At 43.3% G+C, this 22,626-nt stretch overlaps 1 protein-coding gene across 3 annotated transcripts in view; it reads left to right on the top strand.

Annotated features, from left to right (window-relative positions):
* Positions 1-22,626, top strand: part of BCAR3 (BCAR3 adaptor protein, NSP family member) — a 156,222-nt gene that overhangs the window by 49,298 nt on the left and 84,298 nt on the right. For all 3 annotated transcript variants that reach the window (XM_038541304.1, XM_038541306.1, XM_038541305.1), the window contains exon 2: positions 1,293-1,623. In XM_038541304.1, the coding sequence (XP_038397232.1) occupies positions 1,307-1,623 (317 nt within the window). In that variant the 5' untranslated portion in view covers positions 1,293-1,306. The remainder of the gene's footprint in view (positions 1-1,292; positions 1,624-22,626) is intronic.

Genomic DNA, 22,626 nt, shown 5'->3' on the forward strand with positions numbered 1-22,626 from the left:
CCTCAAGTCCTCAATTCCTTTGTGGAACTGACTCTGCAGTGTGGTACTATTAAGCAATGATTTTCACTCCCCCTGGCCTCTTTGCAGTGGGGAAGGTGGCCTGTGAGGATTGGGGGCTGCGGGGCTTTGGAACAGACTGCAGAGCAAAGGAACGTTCTGCTCCCTAGTCATGCATCAGGCTTAGCATGACTTAGCTGCGCTATTGTCTGGACCAGTCTGGTACCGTGGCAGGCGGGACAGGTTCTGGATCCTTCATGTCTCCAAGGACTAGTTCTAATTGTTATTCAAGCTTGTGGGTTTTTTCTTCTATATGTTGGCCTTAGAGGTGTCTTGTACAATTTGACTTAGGTCAAAACCATAGTTTGTTTTTCCGGGAGAGGTGAGTGGGTGCTGTCTCTTGCTCAGTGTGGACAAGTCTCCGAATGATCACAGCTGGGCATAACTGCTTGGGTCTACTTTTGCATACAACCTAGCACACATTTTCCTTTTCTTTTCGTGTTCTCCCCCCTCTGCCCCCTGTTGGTCTTATTTCTCTTCCTCCCCACTCTCCCCTGACTATGCAGACAACATGTATGTTGCTTAACCCTGCTGGTGGCAGGCAGGTTCCTGAACCCTCTGGGGGACAATGTACATGAATTTCCCCAACCCCAGTGGCTTTCCTCTGCAGCTGAGCCCACTGATATATGGAGGAGTGACCCACCTCCTGACCCCTGACCCTGGCCCGTCTTGTTAATTAGAGTATATTGATTTATTTGTAAGCACCAGATCTTTGCCAGAAAAATTCTGCCCTGTTGCCCTGGGTAGCACAACTGAGGGGCTGGTCTGGCATGACGGCCTTCTAGCAGCTGAGGAATTCCAGTAATCTCCACCTGTTCTTATCATTTACAGGGTGGTGGAAAGATGTGAGCTAATTATCGAACATTTATAATGTGTTCTCTAGTGCACTTATATTGAAACCTTGAGCGCTTCCTCAGTAGTCTTTTTTTGTTAGTCCTGTTGTTCATCAGCTTCAGTCATCTGAAATAATAAAATGGCCCATGTGCCTCTAGAGTCCCTGAAATACGTTTCCCCTTTTCCTTTGGTGAATCTGCTGCCAACCAGGAGAAATCAGAAAAGGGACTCAATAAACTTCCTGCTTGTATTACATTTCCCTAGTGATGCCTTTCAACATTTAACGCTCCACAAACCTGTTCTTTTGTTATGCGGTACATTTCCATTTCCTTTTGTGAGTAGGAAGTCAGTTCTTGTGATTAACTTAGATTCACACCTTCACTCTTTTCTTTTCCCCTTAGAGCAGTTGAGAATCATGGCTGCGGGAAAATTTGTGAACCTTCCAAGAAACATGCCGGTGAATCACCAATTCCCTCTGGCCTCATCCATGGACCTTCTGAGCAGCAAGTCCCCTCTGGCTGAGCATCACACAGATGCCTATCAGGACGTGTCTATACACGGTACCCTTCCACGGAAGAAAAAAGGCCCTCCTCCCATCAGGTCCTGTGATAATTTCAGTCACATGGGGACCCTGCCCCATTCCAAGTCCCCAAGGCAGAGCTCCCCTCTGACCTCGGCCATCATCCAGGAGCACCCCCTGCAAGACTGGAAAGGTGAAACCTTCACCTTCAGGTGACTATTTATTAATTATTATTATTATTATTATCATCATTTTAGAGAGCGCCTGGGGGGGAAAGGATGGGGAATGCAGAGGGAGAGAGAATCTTAAGCAGGCTTCACACCCAGCACGGAGTCCAGTGCAGGACTCTATCTTACAAGCCTACGCTTGTGACCTGAGCCAAAGTTAAGAGTCAGACTCTTAACTCACTGAGCCACCTGGGCACTCCTTTAGGTAACTTATTTATTTCCATAAGTGACAATGACTTGGCTTAAAGGGCTTTTTAAAAAGCCTTTCTGTTAGGGAATATGTCAGCTGTACAGAGTAGAACAAATAGTTTAACTCCCAAGGACCCGCCACCCCACTTCAGCTGCTATGGGTTCAGGGCTAGTCCTGCTTTGTATTCCCACCCACTTTCCTTCCTCTGTAATGGTTTTGAAGTAAATTTCAGCCCCGGTTTTATCTGTAAATATTTTGGTATGTGTCTTTCAAAGATAAGTACTCTTATTTTTATTTTTATTTTTATTTTTTTAAGATTTTATCTATTCATGAGAGACACACAGAGAGAGAGAGAGAGAGAGAGGCAGAGACACAGGCAGAGGGAGAAGCAGGCTCCATGCAGGGAGCCCGACATGGGACTCGATCCTGGGTCTCCAGGATCAGGCCCTGGGCTGAAGGTGGTGCTAAACCACTGAGCCACCCGAGCTGCCCAGTACTCCTATTTTTTTAAAAATATATAACATAAAAAACTAGAACACCTAAAAAAATTAACCATTTCTTAGTATCTAATATTTGAGAGTATTTTTACAGCCAGCTTCCTATTTATCACTAAGTCCCTCAAAATGAAGCACAAAATATATATTTTTTATTATAACATTAGATTCTGAACTATGTCCATCCAATTCTGTAGGGATGCCAAGGCGGGTATAAATTAGGACCTGCACCTCCTACAAGTAGAAGTAAAATTTGTTATGGATACATCATCAGGTCAGCTTCAGAATACTTTAGAACAAGGATTGATTGCTCCTGTCCACGAGGGATCTGGGTAGATAAGCCTTATGGTTATCAAAGCTTCTTGTCTGGGTTTGTATGGGCCTGGCTGTGATTAGTTTCTGCTTGTTGGAGCTGGTTTAGGAACTGCTTTCCTTTTCCTGTTGGGGAAGATCAGCAACCTGTGATGTTATCGGGCAGAGAAGGGCCTGGTTCCTTTTGTTGTATCTCCTGGTGTCTCTTTCTAACTCTGTAGCAAAGAAAGCCACTTTGATCCTAGCTCATTTGTTTGCTCAATATCTGTATATTGAGTCTATTGCCTATGTTAATGAGAGCACATTGATTTTGTAAGCCCTGGTCCTTCACCAGAGCTCTGCCCAGCCCCTCTTAGTATCTGAACTGAAGGGCTGGTCCAACCTTGAAGGTGTTCTGGCAATCGTTCCAGCAATCTGCCCTTGCCCTTTCCCAGGGTGAGGAAGTGTGTGAGCTAACAGGATAGCAATGGGGCATCTGAAGTGGTGTCTTCCCAGAGCTGATATTCTAGGGAAGGACCCAGGTAATAAACAAGTTAATTGCAGATTATATTAAGTGCTATAGAGGAAATCGTGATAGACTGAAGATTTATTGGGCTTGTATCTTTTTTTTATAATGTGGACAGGTCTCTGAGGACATGACATTTGAGCTAAGACCTGCATAATGAGAAGGCAGCCATGGAAAGAACTAGAGGAAGATTGTTTCAGTAATAGGTAGAACAGTACAAAGAACTGGGTGTGGGGACAAGTCTGGCATGTTTGAAAAAAGTCCCAAAACAAGCTGGGTGGCCTGTGGCTAGAGTGTAGCAAGCTGAGAGGTGGACAGTACAGATGTTGGGAGAGAGCTAGGCAAGTAGGAGGTTAGAATTTGTTTTAGGTGCATAATTGTAGTAGTGTAAGAGGAACATAAGTGAAGGCCCACATATTCTCTGTAGAAAGCATTGGAGAGCCCTGAAAGGTTTCTGACATCAGCTCAGAAGGTTCCCCAGAATGTCCTGGACGTTAGAAAGCCCTGCACCTGCTCTGTAAAATGTAGGTGGGTGACGTCCCCACTCGGAGAGCTAGCAGACAGCCTGCTGATGGCACAAGTCGGTGTGAAGGTACACACCTGTGCACAGTATTGTTAATATTGAATCATTGGCATTTAGCAGTGGTGTCCCCTGCTAAAGGGGCACAGTCATTGCTCCCTCTTATGAAGGTTAAGGGACAGCAAAGAAAAAGAACTTCTGGCCAGCCGCAAATAAGCCCTAATACCAGGCTGCACAAAGTGAAGTCAGAACCAGCTTTTCCCCGACTTACTGTAGCCACTTATTATTTCGCAAGTTAAATATGCTGGGTACCGGCTCTTGAAAGGGGGGAGCTCCGGGGAGCCAGAGGTGGCGATGGAGTCACCCTTCCTATCTTGAGGAAGTCCTTGATAAACACCCAAGGTCCAAGCCATCAACCTGCCAGGAGTTCAAAGCTTTTGATTTGAAAATGACTTGGACAGAGGTCAGCTCTCTGAAAAAGATCTTATCAGGTGGTGGCCGCAAGTCCTGAGTTTGAAGTCCAGCCTGTGGAAGACATGACATACACTGCTGGCTTAGGTTTGTTTATCATTCAGAACTACATTCACCTAAAATCACAACTTTTTCCCATAACTTAAAATATCTCATTGTTAAAGGCAAATACAGGAAGTAACAAACGCATGGCCTTCAGGATTATGCTGAGTGGGAAGGTCACGTCAAAGGATCATAAAATCCTAGTCTCCTGCTCCTTGGTCTTATTAATAGATTTTGTTATTTTTAAAATTTATTTATTTATGTATTTACTCTTTTGAGTGAACTCTGCCCCCAACACGGGGCTCTAACTCACGACCCGAAGATCAAGAGTCACATGCTCTACCGACTGAGCCAGCCAGACGCGACTTTATTTTGTTCACGTAACGCACTTTAAAAACTATCTTGGGGTGTTCCCAATTTTGAGGAGTTCAAAGTACCTCGCATTATTATTTTCATCCTTTTAAATATTCCTAATAAGATTATTAGCTGCCTCAGTTCCTTCTAGGAACAAGACACAGGATCAACAAATAAAGCTTTGTGTGTGTGAAAAGCAAGGGACAAAAGGTATGAGTGAGAACCTGGGGACTCCAGAGAGGGAGGGCTGCCTGAGGTGCCTCAGCGGAGCTGCCATGAGGGAGAAATAGCATTTCTGTTCCTAATTCGGCCCTTACAGCTCAGTTGCTATGAAAACACCAACCACTCCCCACTCTTGCTCGCTCACTCACACTGCTGGAAGCTGGAAGCTGGAAGCTTTTATTTTTCTTTAGAGATTTTATTTTTTTGAGAGAGAAAGAGGAAGAGCAGAGGGAGAGGCAGACTCCTGCCCCAGGGGGCCCCTGGGATCATGACCTGAGCTGAAGCCAGACGCTTAACCTACTGAGCAACCCAGGTGCCCCATGCTGGCAGCTTTTAAAGTTAAGAGTTTTGGATCTGTGACACCAGGGAGTAAGACTAGTTAGATCTACTTTTAACAAGATTATTGATTTGTGTGTGTGTGTGGCTTATTTCAGGTAAACTTTTTGGCCTTTTTACTTTTCATGGTGAATTCAAAGGTTAATTCCAGCTGAAGGTGACTTGCCCAGATGTCAAGTCTGAAAACCTTCCATTTTGTCCTTTTTGGTGTTGGCATGATGATGATGGGGCCATCTGGGAAATCCCAGACCCACTTTTCATGGATACTCCACCTATACTTAGAGGGAAACCCATCAGACGCCTTTTTGTCTTGTAAAATACTCTGATAAATTGCAAGTTTGCTGTTTTTCTAACAAATATATTTAGCTCATTAATCATTAAAAAGTCACCTTTATTATAATTGCATATTAATCGAATATCTACTCTGTGGCCACATAAATTATTCTTTCACATTTTATAGTTTTATTTATTTATTTTAAAAGATTTTATTTATTTATTCATGAGAGACACAGAGAGAGAGGCAAAGACACAGGTAGAGGGAGAAGCAGGCTCCGTGCAGGGAGCCCGATGTAGGGACTCGATCCCGAGACCCCAGGATCACGCCCTGAGCCAAAGGCAGACGTTCAACCACTGAGCCACCCAGGGATCCCACATTTTAAAGTTTTAAAACATCTTCAAGGATATGTTCATAAATCATCCTGTGTGAGCATCCTAACCCTGTGTGTGAGAGATACAGCAGATCTTATTTTGGCAGTGGCGGCAGCAGCAGCAGCATTATTGTTGTTATTGACAGTTGAGAAAGTAGTTCAGAGATGTTGAGGCACCTAAGACTAGAATCAAATGGGTGACTAAGATAGGATTAGGATTAGAACCCAGGAAGTACTATAGGGCCTTCCCTAGACAGGGTGCTCCACAGCTTCCCAAGAAGGTTGGCCTCCACTGTGGACGTCTTCTGAGCTGTCCTACTGTATGGAAAGCTACAGTCCCCAGAGTCTGAACCCAGCACCTTGGACACCCACCTTGAGGAAATGGGGTCTTGGCCACCAAGAGCCAGGCAGAAAGCAGGCCTGGAAGGGAGAGTTGGTCTTTCCTCATTTGGAGAGTGTATCTCTTGGCTTTGTTGTTATCTTGGCTGCCCTTGGATGTACTTGTGGTTTTGAAAGGTGGCCAAAGCGAGACGCCAGGGTGCTCTTAAACCTGCTGCTTGATGTCACAGAAGAAGCCTTTGTTCTGCAGGCAGAGCAAGGCTTCCCCGAGAGGTCTGCAGACAGGATTTCCTCTCGATGTCAGCATTTGTTTGACTGATGTCCCTTTGATTCACTTATCTTCAAGGGTGAATTTTTACTTGAATCTGGGACCTTTCTTGGGCTGAGAGGGGACTGGTTCCTGTTGTTGAGATGTCTGTGTTGTCGGGATAGCTGCAGGATCAGCTCTGGGAGACCGTTGCGGGTCCTCTTCCTGCCTGTGGGTACGTGGAGGCATGCATTCCTGGGAACAGCTGCCGAGTGCCTAATTCTTTCGGCCCCTGTGCTGTGGGAGCATGTGGCGGGACAATGTGATGTTTCATTAGCTTGCATGAGTGGAGCTGACTGACTAGTCACAAGTGTTTTAACTGACGGGGGCCAGAAAGTCTGCAGAATTATCCCAAATTAAAATCCAGTGTACTTTCCCAGGCGGTAAGTAACCTACGGTGTCGCAGCGTCTGCTCTTTCAAGTGGAAGCAAAGTGGAAGACATAGGATCTGTGCAGACTCTTCTCAAAACACTGATTTTAAATATCTAACTCTGGGCTGCGTCAGTGCCCTCACCTGAAAAACTATTTCATTTGTTCCTCTTGAGAACCACCAAGTTCTGCAACTACTGCTTTCTCCTTAACAAAGCAAGATGTTTCCCCAGACATGCAAATGAATCAGCCTTTAGCTTGCAGTTAATCAGAGGGACCTTCAGTGTGAAGGTCCACATCAAGTATCTGCATTTTAGTTATATCTGGGCATCTCTGCTCTCTGCAGATTGGAAGCTTTTTGTGCACAGAGGAAACGTTGGGTTTAGAGTTGAAAAAGTCTATGTACTAGATTAACAGATTCCACTTAATAGAAGGTGCATTTATTGAGTTAGTGGAGTAACAGTTGCCTAATAGCCAAGAATAGCCACTTGTCTCCAGGCAAGTTAATAGTCCATATGTTGAATTTTTATTTTTAAAATTTCAAGTTTGTGTTTTACTAACATTTTGAAATGCCTCTTGGTGTGTGTGTGCAGCTGTTGTGGATGGGGTGGTGCATTCTGAGGAATGGTACATGTTCAGGTCCTGGTGGCCTCTGGTGTGCTGAGCCAGGAGCAGCTGGGTCAGAGGTGAGCTCAGCCCCTGCTGGGCATCTTGCACCCCTCCCCCTCCCCCACAGCGGTCGGGGGGTGGGGGTAGTGGTTTGAGGGAACCTAGGGACTGGGAAATGCCTACAGGTCCACCAGCTGCCTTACAGTGGCCCTCAACCCTCTACTGACAGGGATGATTTGAACCTAAAGGCTGGGATCTGTGCATTCTCAGCTGTTCTGGGGAAAACTGAAAGATTTTTTGTTTTTCAGTGAGTACAAACTGCAACCAAGAAAATCATCGGAGGATTACACAAAGCAGTCCTTGTTGGGTGATGCTGCTTAACATCTTCTCTGCCCCCACCCCCAGGACATAGAAATCATGGTTTCTTAGGCCTCCTGCATGCTGTTTGGGAAAGGTCAGGCTTTTGTCTTCTGAGGGTCAGAAATTAGGAGAGCTTTTCACACCTTTCGGTCTATGTAGAAACCTATTGTAAACGGAAGATGCTGTGCTGTCACAGGTTATTTGCATGTTGGATTTGGGAGCCTTCACAGCGTGGCCAGAGGAGCCAGGCTGGAGAAGTTGTCATTGCTGTTGTTGATGGAAGCAGACTCCCGCATGGGGCCTGTACTCGAGTCCCAGGACTGAGAATCTGGCAGGCTATGGCCACCCCCAGACTCACAGCTTTGTGATGCTGCCACCATGCAGTCTGGCCCCAGGAGACTAGCTGCAGGTTGGGTGATCTTCTTTTAAGGATTCTGATGTTACTTAAAAATTATAGAAGTTGGAGAAACCTTCCATAATGGACCCAGCCTTTGTGCCTCCTGGACTATCTGTGATTCCAGATGCACCTGCAATCATAGTAACTGAAGCTAAAATAACTCCTGCTGTGAGGAGAACACACCAGGCTCCTAACCCAGAGATTTCAGTTCAGATCCCTGTTTTTCTACTTACTAAGTATGTGAACTGGGGAAGTTCTAAATTGTAAGATGAGGGTAAAAATACCTCCCTCTGAGGAGTCCTGTGAAGGATCACTAGTCACTAGATATGAAGGCTGCCCTGAATGGCAGAGCTTTGGCTTCTGCTTGGGCCTGGCACCCCCTTCTGGGAGTCTGGGTGGAGCAGGTCACATCCTTGCAGTCAGCTCCCATCTGCTTGCCAGTACTTTATTCTTCTGCCCCAACTCTGCTGTGTGACACCTGACCTTGAAGGCCACTGATGCCTTTGCTGGGGTATTGACCTAGCCATGAAAAGCAAAGAATGCTGTTGGCGACCTTGACATTGATTCAAGCAACTAGACCCAGTAGCTTTGTGACCTTGTGTAAGTTACTTTACCTTTCTGATTCTTCTCGTCCTCAAAGGGTAGCTACAAGGTCAAATAGAGTCCTACGTGAGGGTGCCTAGCGCAGAACCTGGCTTGGAGGAGGGGCTCAGATATAAGTTTCCATCCTTCCTTCTGGAGGCTCCTAATCTTTGTGTGTAACCTGAGATCATGTTCATGCCTGCAGCTTCTGTGGGAGAAAGTTTCTCACATGTTGACGAAGTCTGGCTGGAATCCCTCTCTCTGGGTCTGCCCTGAGCTGCCCTACAGCAGTGTGTCTTGGCCACCATTTTTGCTTACAAGTATAATAGCCTCATACTGCACTAAATAAAAGATCAGTACACCGTCATGCTAAGACACAAAACAGAGCCTGTCTTCAGTGGGTTCGCCCAGCCCTTTCCTGCTTGCCCTTGTACTTAATATTAGCATCTTTGCTATTTATTCTTTGGTAAATATTTATTGAGCTTATTTTGTGCCAGGCGTGATGCTGGATACCAAGTACCCACGGAGATTGGAATAGGTGTGGCCCTGTCCTTAGGCTGTGCCTAGTTTATGGGGCATGTAGACAAATGTGTCAATAAATATGTAACCACAAGATGAGGAGATGCAAGAGTTCCTTGGATTGGGTGGAGGGAAGGCCTCTCTGGGGGAGGGAACATTTGGAGATTAATATAAAAAGAGAATGTAAAATATTTCATTAATATTTATTATGTTACTATGGATTAAAATGGTATTGTTTTTAAAATATGTTAAATAAGATAGAAATTAATTTTACCTATTTCTTTTCAATTGGCTACTAGAAAACTTAAAATTACATGTTTTCGTATGAATGGATATACACGTTGGAATATTAGTCATCAAAAAGAATGAAATCTTGTCATTTGCAACAATATGGATGAAACTGGAATGTTATGCTAAGCAAAATAAGTCAGAGAAAGACAAATACCATATGATTTCAGTCATGTGCAATTTAAGAAACAAAACATGTGAGGGAAGGGGGAAAAAAGAGAAAGAGAAAAAACAAGAAACATCCTCTTAACTATAGAGAACAAACTGATGATTACCCGAGGGGAGGTTTGGGGGGGATTGGGTGAAGTAGGTGATGGGTATTAAGGAGGACAGTTGTGATGAATACCAGGTGTTATAAAAAAAATAATATGTTTTTCATATAGTATTTCTATTGGATGGTACTGGTCTTCATCTTGGTGTGAGGAGTTTAGGTTTTCTCCTGAGGGCAAAGGGAAGTCTTTCAAGGGTTTTAAGTAAGGGAAAAATGTGATCTGATTCAGTTTTAATTTTTTTAAATTTTTAATTTATTTTAATTAATTAATTTATTTTTTAGGATTTTATTCATGAGAGACACAGAGAAAGAGAGAGAGAGAGGCAGAGACACGGCAGAAGGAGAAGCAGGACCCATGCAGGGAGCCTGATGTGGGACTCGATCCTGGGACCCCAGGATAGGCCCTGGGCCGAAGGCAGTGCTAAACCGCTAAGCCCCCCAGGCTGCCCTGATTCAGTTTTTAGACTATCCCTTGGTCTCCTTGGAGAGGAGATTGGTAGGGGAGAGGGCCTGGAGAGCAGGAGGTGGGCGCAGAGGTAGAGGGAGCAGGTGGAGGTCTGTGCCAGAGTAGTGGTGGAGAAGGTAAACGGCGGTAGATTCAAGATTGGTTTGGTAAGTAGAGTCTAGGGAACTTCCTGAAGGTTGGGAGGATCAGGCAGCTGAGTGTATGAGGCGGGGCCACTTACTGAGACGGGAAAGACCAGGAGGGAAACAGGGCTTCATTTGTTCAGCTACTTTTTGTTTGGTAGATGGCAGAGAACTGAGACTTGTCTTTAGGATGTGCTAAGTTCAAGAGGCAGGCATGCCAAGTGGAGGTGTTAACCAGTGGCGTTATGAGCCTGGAGCTCTGGAGAGCTGTGCTCAAGGCTACAAAGTTAGGAGTCTGCATAGAAGTGAAATTAAAGCCATGGAAGCAGATGTCCTCACCAAGGGAGAGAGCTATGTAAGGCATAAAGGGAAGGGACCCTAGGACCCAGCCCTGAGGAACCTCACCACATCTGTTCCAAGGAGTCAGTGGTGCAGCCTGAGCCTTGGGTTTGGAAGGGAAGGAAAGAGAAGGGAGGCAGGAATTGCATAGAGGTACTGTTCAAAGGAAAGTTTTTCTTCTTAAGATGAGAGACACAACTCAATAGGAAAAGATCTAATCTTCTAAGCATGTAATAAAACAAAACACATTTTTTCATTACTTGAGTCTTTTTAGAAAACGTTTTTGATTTAATTAAAGCAGACATGTCCCCAGGGCCACCCTCCCTGTGGGCTTGTGTCAGCAGCATGGTGATTATGCTCCTGCGCTTTCTTCCCTGCTGGGTCCCACACGTTCCCTGGTGACTCTGGACAGAGGAGGTAAATGGATGACTGTGGTTGACATGCAGGCTTTTTGCCTGAGGGGTGACGGCTGCTTTTCCAAGGTTCAGGTGGGCAGCCACCTGGAAGGCAGGTTGAGGGCATATGTTCTGTCTGTTTGGCTCGGTAAAATCTTTCCTTTTAGAGGTCTTGAGGACGTTATCTCAAAACCACATGGCTTTTATTCTGCCTTTGAAACAGTTGAGAAGAGACCTTTACAGACACACTGTTCTAGAGGGGATGAAGCGCGGCTGGGGGTGGGGTGGATGGGACTGGGAGAGGGAGGAAGGGCAAAGAGACACCAGCCAAACAAAGCATCTGCTTTTATCAAAAGTGCTGTGTTTGGGCTCAGACAGCCCGAAGCCTGATGAGTCACTGATGCCAGACCCTCTCTGCTTGCCAAGAGACATACTGGCCTCGATACAGTTTTTCTTATTCTTACTCTATTCAGTTTGACTGACTCCTGCCAAGTTAAGATATGAGCTATAGCTCTTGGCTTAATGCTGTCACTAGAATTCTGCTGAGCACAGGTTAACCTATGACCGTGTCAAATTTTTATCAACCAGTACTGCTTTGTATTAGTCTCGGATTCCTATCTAGACTCACCAGAGTGTAACATGTGGGATATTTAAATGATGCTGTTTACACATGATTAGGGAATCTGCCTAAGGAGATGGCTTAATTGCCATTCTGTTAATATATGTCATGAGCACACTTATCAGGCATTGCTGTATTTTCAAATGAGATAGAAATGGACTCATAGAAGCAGGAATTGGCTGCCGAGGTGAGAGAAGCAGGCATATTACAAGTACCCAGGCCTTAGAATCTCTGATAGCCAGGGAGGAAAATGGGTCCTTATCTACAGTGTACCCTGGGCATTAAGAAAGATTCCCAAAGTTGAAGGAAATGATAAGCTGATTGCATGGTCCGAGGCTCTGAAGGGGAATCACGGTTGAGGACAGCCATAAATAGCGTGCTGAACACAGTTCGAAGGAGGAAGAGGTATGTGACTGTCCAGGTAGTTCTTGGTTTAACACTGCATCTGCAGGACTGTCTGCAACTGGACTGACTGGTTTCCAGGATCCCCCTAATGCGGTGTGATGAGCCAGGGCCATTCTGCTGAGTTCATCCATGGGTATGTTGAACATAGACCATGTGCCTGACTTTGTGCTTGGGGGGGGGGGGGGTAGAGCTTTAGAGGCAGGCCAGGGGCTGTGTGTTTGTGTGAGGAGTTCATAGCCCTAGGAAAAAGGGGTGCCCCTTTTGAACCATCCAACCTTGCCAGCATCTGTTCTTTCCATTTTCTTTGCCCCCGATCTAAACTTCACATCTATGGGATTGCCCTTCACATCACTGCTAGTTCTAGAAACAGTTCTGCTTCTCTTGACCTTTGACCTTAACATATTTCCATGTATCATGTTTCCAGTATGCACATCCTTGACTGGATGATCGAAGGTTGTGCTTTCTAGATAACCCTTCCCTTGGGGCCTGCTTGTTCTGTGTGCCACCGAGTCCTCTGTGTCATCCTGGCCTTGGACCCAGGCCCAGGAAAAGGTTGAGCCATGCAACCCATGCAGCCAAGGACCATACCAGAGGGTGGCTCTGGGCTACAAAAGAAACAGAGCACAGAGCAAGCAGAGGATTGTGAAAAATGCTAAGGGTAACACAAAGGGCTTTCAGGAGTTATGTTTGGAACAATAAAACCAGAGAGAGGGGGATGGGACAGATACCAAACTGCTGAGCCTCCGTTCAGCTTGCATTTTTTGTCAAGGAAATGACTTCTCTGATTGGAAAGGGTAGGATCCATGGAAAGGAAGAGAACTGTCTGGAGTAGAAGAGGCTCGAATGCTCCCAAATGAGGTGAAGCCTCAAGGCCCCAGAAGACTGAGGGAGCTGGAGGCCGAGCCCATCAAAGCAGACCATCGACCTCGGAGGATGGAGGCATAACGCACACTACAGGGAAGATGCAGAGAGAGGAGTATTTCAGCTTTCAGGAAAGGAATTAGAGAGATGAAATTAACCTGTAACATGATTCAATTGACCTGATCTCAGGAAATATCATAAAAGGATTATTAGGACAATGAGTTTTGCATATTTGGTGGAGGAAATAGCAGCTATTTGTATATTAGCAGGGCTTTGCCAAAAGCAAGTCATACCAGATTAATTTCCTTCCTGGGGTTATTTGTTGGTAGGTTTAAAGGAAGGTTGAGAAGGTATGGAAACCGATGCCAATCACTGGTGCTATCCTTTGGGTGAGAGGCAGGCTAGGTGGTAGTAGATGAAGTGTGCAGGCTGTGTCCTGATTGATCCGCATCTGTCCATTCTGGCCAATTTTTAAAAATTGTTTAGACAATAATATTGACATACAGATTCCTTTGATGGATGACATGATTCATATGTCAAAATGACAGAAATGCGATCCAAAAAAGATATTGGCATTTTGAAAGAATACACCAAATCTAATTGGATAAGACTCTAGTGCAAAGACTATAACCCAAACCCCATACTCTGAGTGTGGGGTTTGGGTTCTAGCCATATGTGAAAAATAGTGGAGGATTTGGATAAGTGCAGCTTCGGAATGAGTCAGCAGTGTGCTATAGTTGTCAAAGGAGCTAATGTGATTTTAGGAGCATTAATTGAAGTTTAATATTCAGATGAAGGGAAGTGGTCACACTTGACTGCCCAGATCACAAATCTGGTGAATTGTTTTTAGCACTAGACAACCAGAAATAGAAGATGGACCCCCCTCTACAGAGCTTCTATTGAGGCCACTCCTCCTCTCTAAAGCAGATCTTTTGGTTTAATCATTAAGGAATATCCCTAAGGTTCAATGTATTAGTGAAGACGAACTTCTCATGTCCTATGCTAACCCTGGGAGGAGAATATAAAGTATGCACCAACCTTACTTTTGTCAGCCCCCAGCGAAGCCTATTCTAACAAATAAGGTCAATATATATGTTGTGAGATGTGGGACAGTGAATCTCTTCTTGTTTATTTTGCAAGGTGATGAAACCAAATATATTTTCCTAAATGCACATCCTGAAGTGTTACAGCTCTGTGGGTTTTTTTTTTTTTTTTTGAGATTTACTTATTTATTCATGAGAGACACAGGCAGAGGGAGAAGGAGGCTCCCTGCAAGGAGCCTGAGTGGGACTTGATCCTGGACCCCAGGATCATGCCCTGAGCTGAAGGCAGATGGTGCTCAACCACTGAGGCACCCAGACATCCCAAGCTCTGTGTTTTTAAAGCTACATATCTTTTAAAATTAGCAAAAGGCTATATACATTATATGCCCCTGCCTAGAGTAAGAAAGTACCTCTTTATTGGGATGGTCATGTGATTCCAGCATCAATAAAGAACCTGTCCATCTACTCACATACCAGTTGAGATTTTTTCCAAGAGAGATTGTCTCTCTACTCTCCAGGCCAGCCCTATTTTAAGTGTCCACCTCTTCTTGTTTTTCCACAAGCCAATGGAAGTGGCCCCGTAGTGATCTCTTCATCCTCTTGGTGCACTCCCTGATGAACTTCACACAGGGCATTTCGGGCATGGCCCAGAGAGATTCCTGTTCAGCAGGAGCAGCTGGCCTCTCGATGTCACTTTGAAAACATCTAGTCTCGGTGGGGCTGGGGATCCAGGCATGGCCCTGATAGCAGCAGCGATCCACAGCTGAAGGGGTTCTCTCTGAGGCTACCACAGTTCAAGCATGGAGCTGGAGCTAAATCATGTCTCTAATGGGAAGGCCCATCAGTTCAAGAACAACATTTCTCTCTTGTTGCCTCTCTCCCTACAATATTATTCTTCCCTTGGTGAATCCAGGGAGTGTGGCAAAGGGAAGGGTTGGGGTCTAGACCTGTTGCACAGTGGAGAGGACACCCACACCCAAACGTTCATTCATTCAAACCAACATTTATTGAGCAGCCAAGCCCTGAGGATACAAAGGTAAATAAAATATAATCCCTGTTCTCAGTGAGCTCATAGTCCGGTAAGGGAGATGGACGTGGGTACATGCATTGTATTGAATTATTTGTCATAAGGTTTTATAATAAAAAAGGAGTGCTGGGGAGATGTTATTCTCTAAGTTGTGGGGGGCAGGGGAAACGGTGGTCAGAGAAGAGGGGAATGAACAGGAAGGTGGTGGGGACTCAAGGCCTCTTGGTTCAGGGAATTCCAGGCAGTTTGGATTTACTGGACCGTTAGGAGCAAGAAGAGGAACTAAGGCTGGTGAGCTGGGCAAGGCTTAGTACTATGGATATCATCTAATAAAATATAAAATGAGAACGCTAGACTGTCTCATATATTAATTTTACCTAAAAGAACATGATCTGGTAAGGAACATTGTCCAGTGGACATAGACTCCTACTAGATTTAAAGCCTATTGCCAGCTCTTCCTTCCTGCAATCCTTCCATCCTCTTTTCTTCCCAACCAAGATCCTGAGATGTTGATGGCACTTTGTGATGGAGAATGGAGGGTGAAGGCTCTAGATTCCAAGGCCATATCCACATGGGAGTGGGCTGCAGCCACCAAGTTGCCAATGGAGGGTGAACTCTGTCCCTGATTGTGTGACATGCTCTGGTCATGAGTTGATTAAGCATGGTAGACCAGTAGACCCCGGAGGTACAGTGATTGTTCCTCCTTGGCCCTACTACTTCAGATAAACAGGAACTCAAACTACAGATCCCACATAGCTCTTTGTCTTGCATTTCAGTTAGGTATTGTAGGAATGAGTTCCTTTGTGATGAATGAACACCCATAAAGCAAGAACTCCAACCTAGACATACAAGCCTTATATTCCCTCAGTAGGTTTTAGATTGAAGATTTTTGCACAGTGCTTCATATCCAGGAACTTTGCTCTACTTCCTTATAAGGTCTGTATGGATTCTTTGTGTTCTAATGGAGGCAGTGAACATTTGTGAATCATGACAGTTTTGTTCTCCTTTTTCTGATTCTTATACCTTTTATTTCTTATTTAATTTTATGGGCTAGGACCTCAGGACAGTGGTGCACAGAAGCAAGAAGGGACATCCCTGTTTCTGATTGATGGCTTAATTTTAGTAATGATTCTAATAATTTGCCATTAAAAATAATGCTTACTGGGAGGTGGGCAGGGGGTTGGGGTGACTGGGTGATGGGCACTGAGGGGGGCACTTGACGGGATGAGCACTGGGTGATATGCTATATGTTGGCAAACTGAATTCCAATAAAAAAATAATAATGCTTACTGAGGCTTTTCATAGATACCCTTTTCAAGTTACAGAAGTTCTTCTGTATTTCATTTGTGAAGAGTTAGCTTTTTCCCTCCCAAGATCCTAGAAGGATGATTTTTGTTAAATGCTTTTTTCTCTCATTAATTAGATGCTTCAAATGATTTTTCTCCTTTAACCTGTTAATGTGGTAAATTGTATCAGTAGGTTTTCACTGTTCGATTGCCCCTGTATTTCTGGAGTCAACCTAGTTTGACTATGATGTATATTTCTACATTGTTAGAATTGGTTTATTAATATTTAAAAATTTTTTTTAAATTTTTATTTATTTACTTATGATAGTCACAGAGAGAGAGAGAGGCAGAGACACAGGCAGAGGGAGAAGCAGGCTCCATGCACCAGGAGCCTGATATGGGATTCGATCCCGGGTCTCCAGGATCCCGCCCTGGGCCAAAAGCAGGCGCCAAACCGCTGCGCCACCCAGGGATCCCGGTTTATTAATATTTTATTGAGGTTTTTAAAAAAATATCTATTCGGGCAGCCCGGGTGGCTCAGCGGTTTAGTGCCGCCTTCAGCCCAGGGTGTGATCCTGGAGACCCGGGATCGGGTTCCACGTTGGGCTCCCTGCATGGAGCCTGCCTCTCCCTCTCCCTCTGCCTGTGTCTCCGCCTCTCTCTTTCTGTGTCTCTCATGAATAAATAAATAAAATCTTTAAAAAATATATATCTATTCATGTGTGAGATTATCCTATACCTTCCTTTTAGTGATACTTTCCTTTTGTTGACCTGGTCTGCTTTTGGGATCAAAGTTAAAATATCCTCTTTTTCCAGTCTCTTGAAGCTTTTATGTCATTTTCAAGTAATAATAATTCTAAAGTTTGGCAGAACTTGCTAGATAGTAAAACCATCAGGATCTGTGCAAGATCTTGAACTACTGGTTCAGTTTTTTAAATGGTTATAGGGCTATTCAAATTTGTTTCTTCTTGAGTCTGTTTTAGTATTTTTCTAGGAATTTGTTCATTTATGCTAAATTTTAAAATTCATTGGCATAGAGATGTTCATAGGATTCCCTTACTATGCTCTATTGTGTCCATGGCTCTACTCATTTGTCATTTCCTATATTGTTTTGTGCCTTCTTTCTTTTACCCTGGATGATACCTGTCAGAGGGTCGTTTTATCAGGCTTTCCAAAGAACAAGGGTTTATTTGTTGCTCCCCTGTTCTATCATTGTTTTATATTTAATTTCTCTGCCTCATCTCTGTTGTTCTAGTTGTGTTTATTCTTTTAACTTAAACTGGATACTTAGTCTTTTTTTCCCTAAAAATAGGCATTATGGTTATACATTTCCTTCAAAATACCACTTTTAATGTATCCTATATGTGCTGTATTCAACCTCTGAAAATCTGTTTTGTGAGTTTAATCTAGTTAACAGTTATTGAGTTTAGTGATATACAGTATTTGGGCTTATAGCTGTCTCTTATGTATGTCTGTACTAGCTGTACATTTTTTTTAAACCTGTGGATTTTAAAAATTGCCTTATTTTGTATTATCTCTTTAAAAATACTCTACTCTTTGGGACGCCTGGGTGGCTCAGGGTGTGATCCCAGATTCCTGGGTTCGAGTCCCACATTGGGCTCCTTGCATGGAGCCTGCTTCTCCCTCTGCCTGTGTCTCTGCCTCTCTCTCTCTCTCTCTCTCTCTGTGTCTCTCATGAATAAATAAATAAAATCTTAAAAAAGAAATTACTCTTCATTTACTGTTACTTTTAAAACACAATTACTTTGTAAAACATAAAAAGAACACCTTTACTTCTTCCTGAACAATATAGGACCTTAAAATGTGGCCTTTCACTTGGCTTATATGCCATCGTTGCCCTATGTTTTAGTTTTTTTTTCTTTTTCTTTTTAAAGTTTTATATATTTATTTTGGAGAGAAAGTGAGCATGCAGGGGAGAGGGGCAGAGGGAGGGGAAGAGAATCTCAAGCGGACTTCCTGCTGATCGCAGAGCCTGACAGAGGGTAGGGCTCCATCTCACCACTCTGAGATCATGACCTGAGCTGAAATCAAGAGGCGGTGAACTGACTGAGTCACCCAGGCACCCCATTAGTCTTTTTTTTTTATTGTGGTAAAATACACATAATATAAAATTTACCATCTTAGCCATTTTTAAGTGTACAATTAGTGATGAGTTGATGAAATATTAAGTACAGTCACAGTGTTTTGCAGCCAGTCTCCTCAACTCTTTTTATCTTGCAAAACAGAAACTCTGTACCCATGAAACAACTTCCTATCCTTTCCCCGCCAGCCCCTGGCAACCACTATTCTTTCTGTCTCTGGGAATTTGACTACTCTAGGTACCTCATGTAAATAAAATTGTACAGGGGCACCTGGGTGGCTTAGTTAAGTGTCCAACTCTTGATTTCAGGTCAGGTCTGGATCTCAGGGTCATGAGATGGAGCCCTGCATCTGGCTCCACACTCATTGTGGAGTCTGCTTCTCCCTCTCCTTCTCCCTCTGCTCCTCCCCCTACTCACATGCTCTCGCTCTCTCTTTCAAATAAGTAAAATATTTTTAAAAAACCCTTTTTATTTATTTATTTATTTTTTTAAATTTTTTATTTATTTATGATAGTCACAGAGAGAGAGAGAGAGAGAGAAAGAGAGGCAGAGACATAGGCAGAGGGAGAAGCAGGCTCCATGCACCGGGAGCCCAACGTGGGATTCGATCCCGGGTCTCCAGGATCACGCCCTAGGCCAAAGGCAGGCGCCAAACCGCTGCGCCACCCAGGGATCCCAAAAAACCCTTTTTAAAAAAGATTTTATTTATTTATTCATGAGAGACAGAGAGAGAGAGGGAGAGGCAGAGAGAGAAGTAGGCTCCATGCAGGGAGCCTGACGTGGGATTCAATCCCGGGTCCCTAGGATCATGCCCCAGGCCACCCGGGCTGCCCTCAAAAAAATTTTTTTTAAAAATCAATAAAACTGTATGCTTTTTGTCCTTTTGTAACCAGTTTACTTCACTTAGCATAAAGTCCTCAAGGTTTATCCCTGTCCTAGCCTATGTCAGAATTTCCTCCCTTTTTAAGCCGAGTAATAGTCCATTGTATGTGTGTACCACATTTTGTTCATCTCTTCTTTCATCAGTGCACACTTAGGTTGCTTCCACATTTTAGCTTCTGTGAAGAATGCTGCTAAGAACACGTGTGCACAAATATCTTCTTGAAATCCTGCTTTCAGTTCTTTTGGGCATATACTCAGAAGTGGAATTGCTAGATCATACGGTAGTTCTGTTTTGCATTTTGTGAGGAACCTCCACACTATTTTTTCTAGCAGCTGTACCACTTACATTCCCACCAACCACACATAAGGGCTCTGATTTCTCCACATCTTTGCCAGCACTTGCTATTTTTTTTTTTTTTTTTAACTCCTCAAATGACACATTCGTCTTGTTTGATACCATCCCTGCTGGTTTGGAGTCACCTTCAATACATTTGAGAATATATTTGTAATATATTTGATGTTTACCAGTTACCTCCTGGCCAATGAAGACCCACTGCCAGCCTAATTGTCATTGCTCTGAGGATAACTTTTTCTTTGCTCTTTGGCTGCTTTTTACCATATTCTCTCTGGTTTTGATGGTCTGTAGTTTCATTGCAGTGTGTCTGTGTGAGAGTTTATTTTTGTTGATACAGTGTAGGATGAGTTGGGATGCCTGAAATCTGAGATTGGGTATCTTTATTTTGAAGATTTCTCATCATTATTTCTTTGACTATTGCTTATTTTCTCTCTCGGTTCTCTTCTAGAGTTCTGGTTAAATGTAATTAGGCCTTCTCATTCTACCTTCCACATTGCTTTTATATTTTCCATCACCTTTTTTCTCTGTGCTGTGATTGTATAGTGTCTTTGTATATTTGTTTATAGTTTCTTTATAGATTTGTCATATTTAGGTCATGTTTAATCTGTCATGTAGCAGATTATATATTTTAATCAGTTTTTTGTTTTTATAACTGCCTGTTTACTCTGAGATCACCTTTTTTATTCCTTTTTTTAATCATACATTGTTATTTTATAGCCTATATCTGATATTCCGATATCTGAAGTCTTGAAGGATCTCAGTCTATTGTTATTTTTGCTGGCTTCAGTGATTAGGGCCTGCTTCCTGTGTATATGGTTATTTCTGAAAGGAAATTTATGTTTAACCACATTTGTGGGTATCCTGAGTGGCATTCTATTGATAAAGTACCTCCCCCTTACCCCACCCAAAAGTATTTACACTGTTTCCTTAGTAATGGCACCACCAACCCAAACACTTTAATTTCTTAGTTTTGGATTCTCTGTCAAAGGTAGTATAAATTTGAATCCCAACCAACATGAAGACTGATTTGTGGTTCCAAATTCTCAAGGGAGACCATTATTACTGCCATTATTTTTTTCCATCAGAATTTGTGGTGGAGACAGTGGGTTTCCTTCTTGGTTCCCCTTGCTGGAGAGCATGCTACCTTCTTAATTTTCATGTATGTATTTATTTTTGCAGATTCTTTTTGTAGGGATGGTATAGTCCTGTTCTGATGGTTCAGACGTTATATGTGGCTCTGTGATTACCTGCTCACTTCTATGGACCCAAGGCTTATCCTCCCTGCTCTGCTTCATCTTCTTTTTTTTTTTTTTTTTTAAGATTTTATTTATTTATTCATGAGAGAGAGAGAGAGGCAGAGGCAGAGGCAGAGGGAGAAGCAAGCTCCATGCAGGGAGCCCTTTGTGGGACTCGATTTCAGGTCTCTAGGATCACACCCCGGGCTGAAGGTGGTGCCAAACCGCTAAGCCACTTGGGCTGCCTCCTGCTTTGCTTCTTACCCTCTTGTTCATGTTTTGTGTTCTTGATTTGTTTTGTTCTTATTTTGTATATGTCTGTGTTTCTTGAGGATTTATCTTTCTTGTGACTTCAATACATTTGAGAGTGTATTTGTAATTTAATTTATCATTTAGTTTTCAGAGTATCTGGTCTACCATATTAAGCAAACAAAAGTCCCATGGTAGAAATTTCTAATTTTCTGAGGCCTTATTTGGACTATATACAAAAGTGTTTTTTTAAGGTTTAAATTTTCATTTGTCCATTCTTGCCCTTGTTTATTTATTAATTGGCTGTTAATGTGACAAATATAGTTTGAAGGGCTTAGTATATATTGATGAGCAAGACAGAAGTAGCCCCTACCCTTATGGAGCTAATAGTTCCATGGCAAAGACATAAACAAGCACTGGTTGCTCTCTGGAGTGGGGCTGACGGAGAAGACCAAAGGATTATGTAAAACAGGCATTCTTGGCTAGTATCTACACAGCTGTCTTGTTTTATTGTTCTGCATTTACTTCCGAGGTAACTATTTTTGTTGGTGTGAAGGGATCCCTTAACTATTTGTTACATTTCATCATACTTTATGGGAAAGATTTACATGTTCATAATTTGAAAAATGTGAAAGACCCTTCTGAAAGTAACTTACTTACTAGTTGAAAAGGAAGGGAGGCTATCTGAAACATTCAGGAGCTGAATGGCAGCAATCATGTGTGCACTGCTAACCATGGAAAAGGGTGGCAATGGGGCAGAGTCTTACAATTCAGATTCCAATAGTCTTAAAAGTTTGCATAGTTTAGTGCTTGAAGCAAATGTTTTTACTAGTTCATTCTTAATGAGTATATTGAGATGTGCTAGGCACCATCTACTTAATTCCCTTAGAAAGAATTCAGCAAGTGCCCTTATCTCTCTCTTCCTTTTCACCCACTGAATCTAGTCCTTTATCACCATTTGTCTATTCTCACTTTAAAAAGTCTATTTAATCTGCACACCATCCCCGCTCCCTCTGTCATGCGGACCTCTCCAGCATCCTTTCCTTTGGTCTTCCCGACTCCGTCTTGCCCCCCTACGAATCTGTTTTCCACACTAGTGCAGGGGAATTTTTCTAAAACACAAATCTCCAGTTATTCTGAGGCTTAAGATTTTTCAACAAATCTCATTGCTTTCATAAGTCTAGACATGTTTATATGGCATCCAAGCTGCTTATGCTCTGTCTCTGCCTCTTCTTCATCCTGATCTTCTAAACTGCCACCGCTCCTGAGCCCTCTCCAACCCTGCACCTCCATAACTTGTTCCTTATTCATTAATTCAACAAGTGGTTACTGGGGAGCTGCTGTGTGCAGAGCACAGGGGATACCATGGTGAATAAAGCAGAGAAAGCCGCAGTCTTGCAGGATTATATTATAGGATAAAAGACCATGAGCAATTTCATATAATAGCAGATGATATGGAAAAAAATAA

The sequence above is a fragment of the Canis lupus genome, chromosome 6 (assembly GCF_011100685.1).
Source record: "Canis lupus familiaris isolate Mischka breed German Shepherd chromosome 6, alternate assembly UU_Cfam_GSD_1.0, whole genome shotgun sequence".
Classification (NCBI taxonomy): domain Eukaryota; kingdom Metazoa; phylum Chordata; class Mammalia; order Carnivora; family Canidae; genus Canis; species Canis lupus.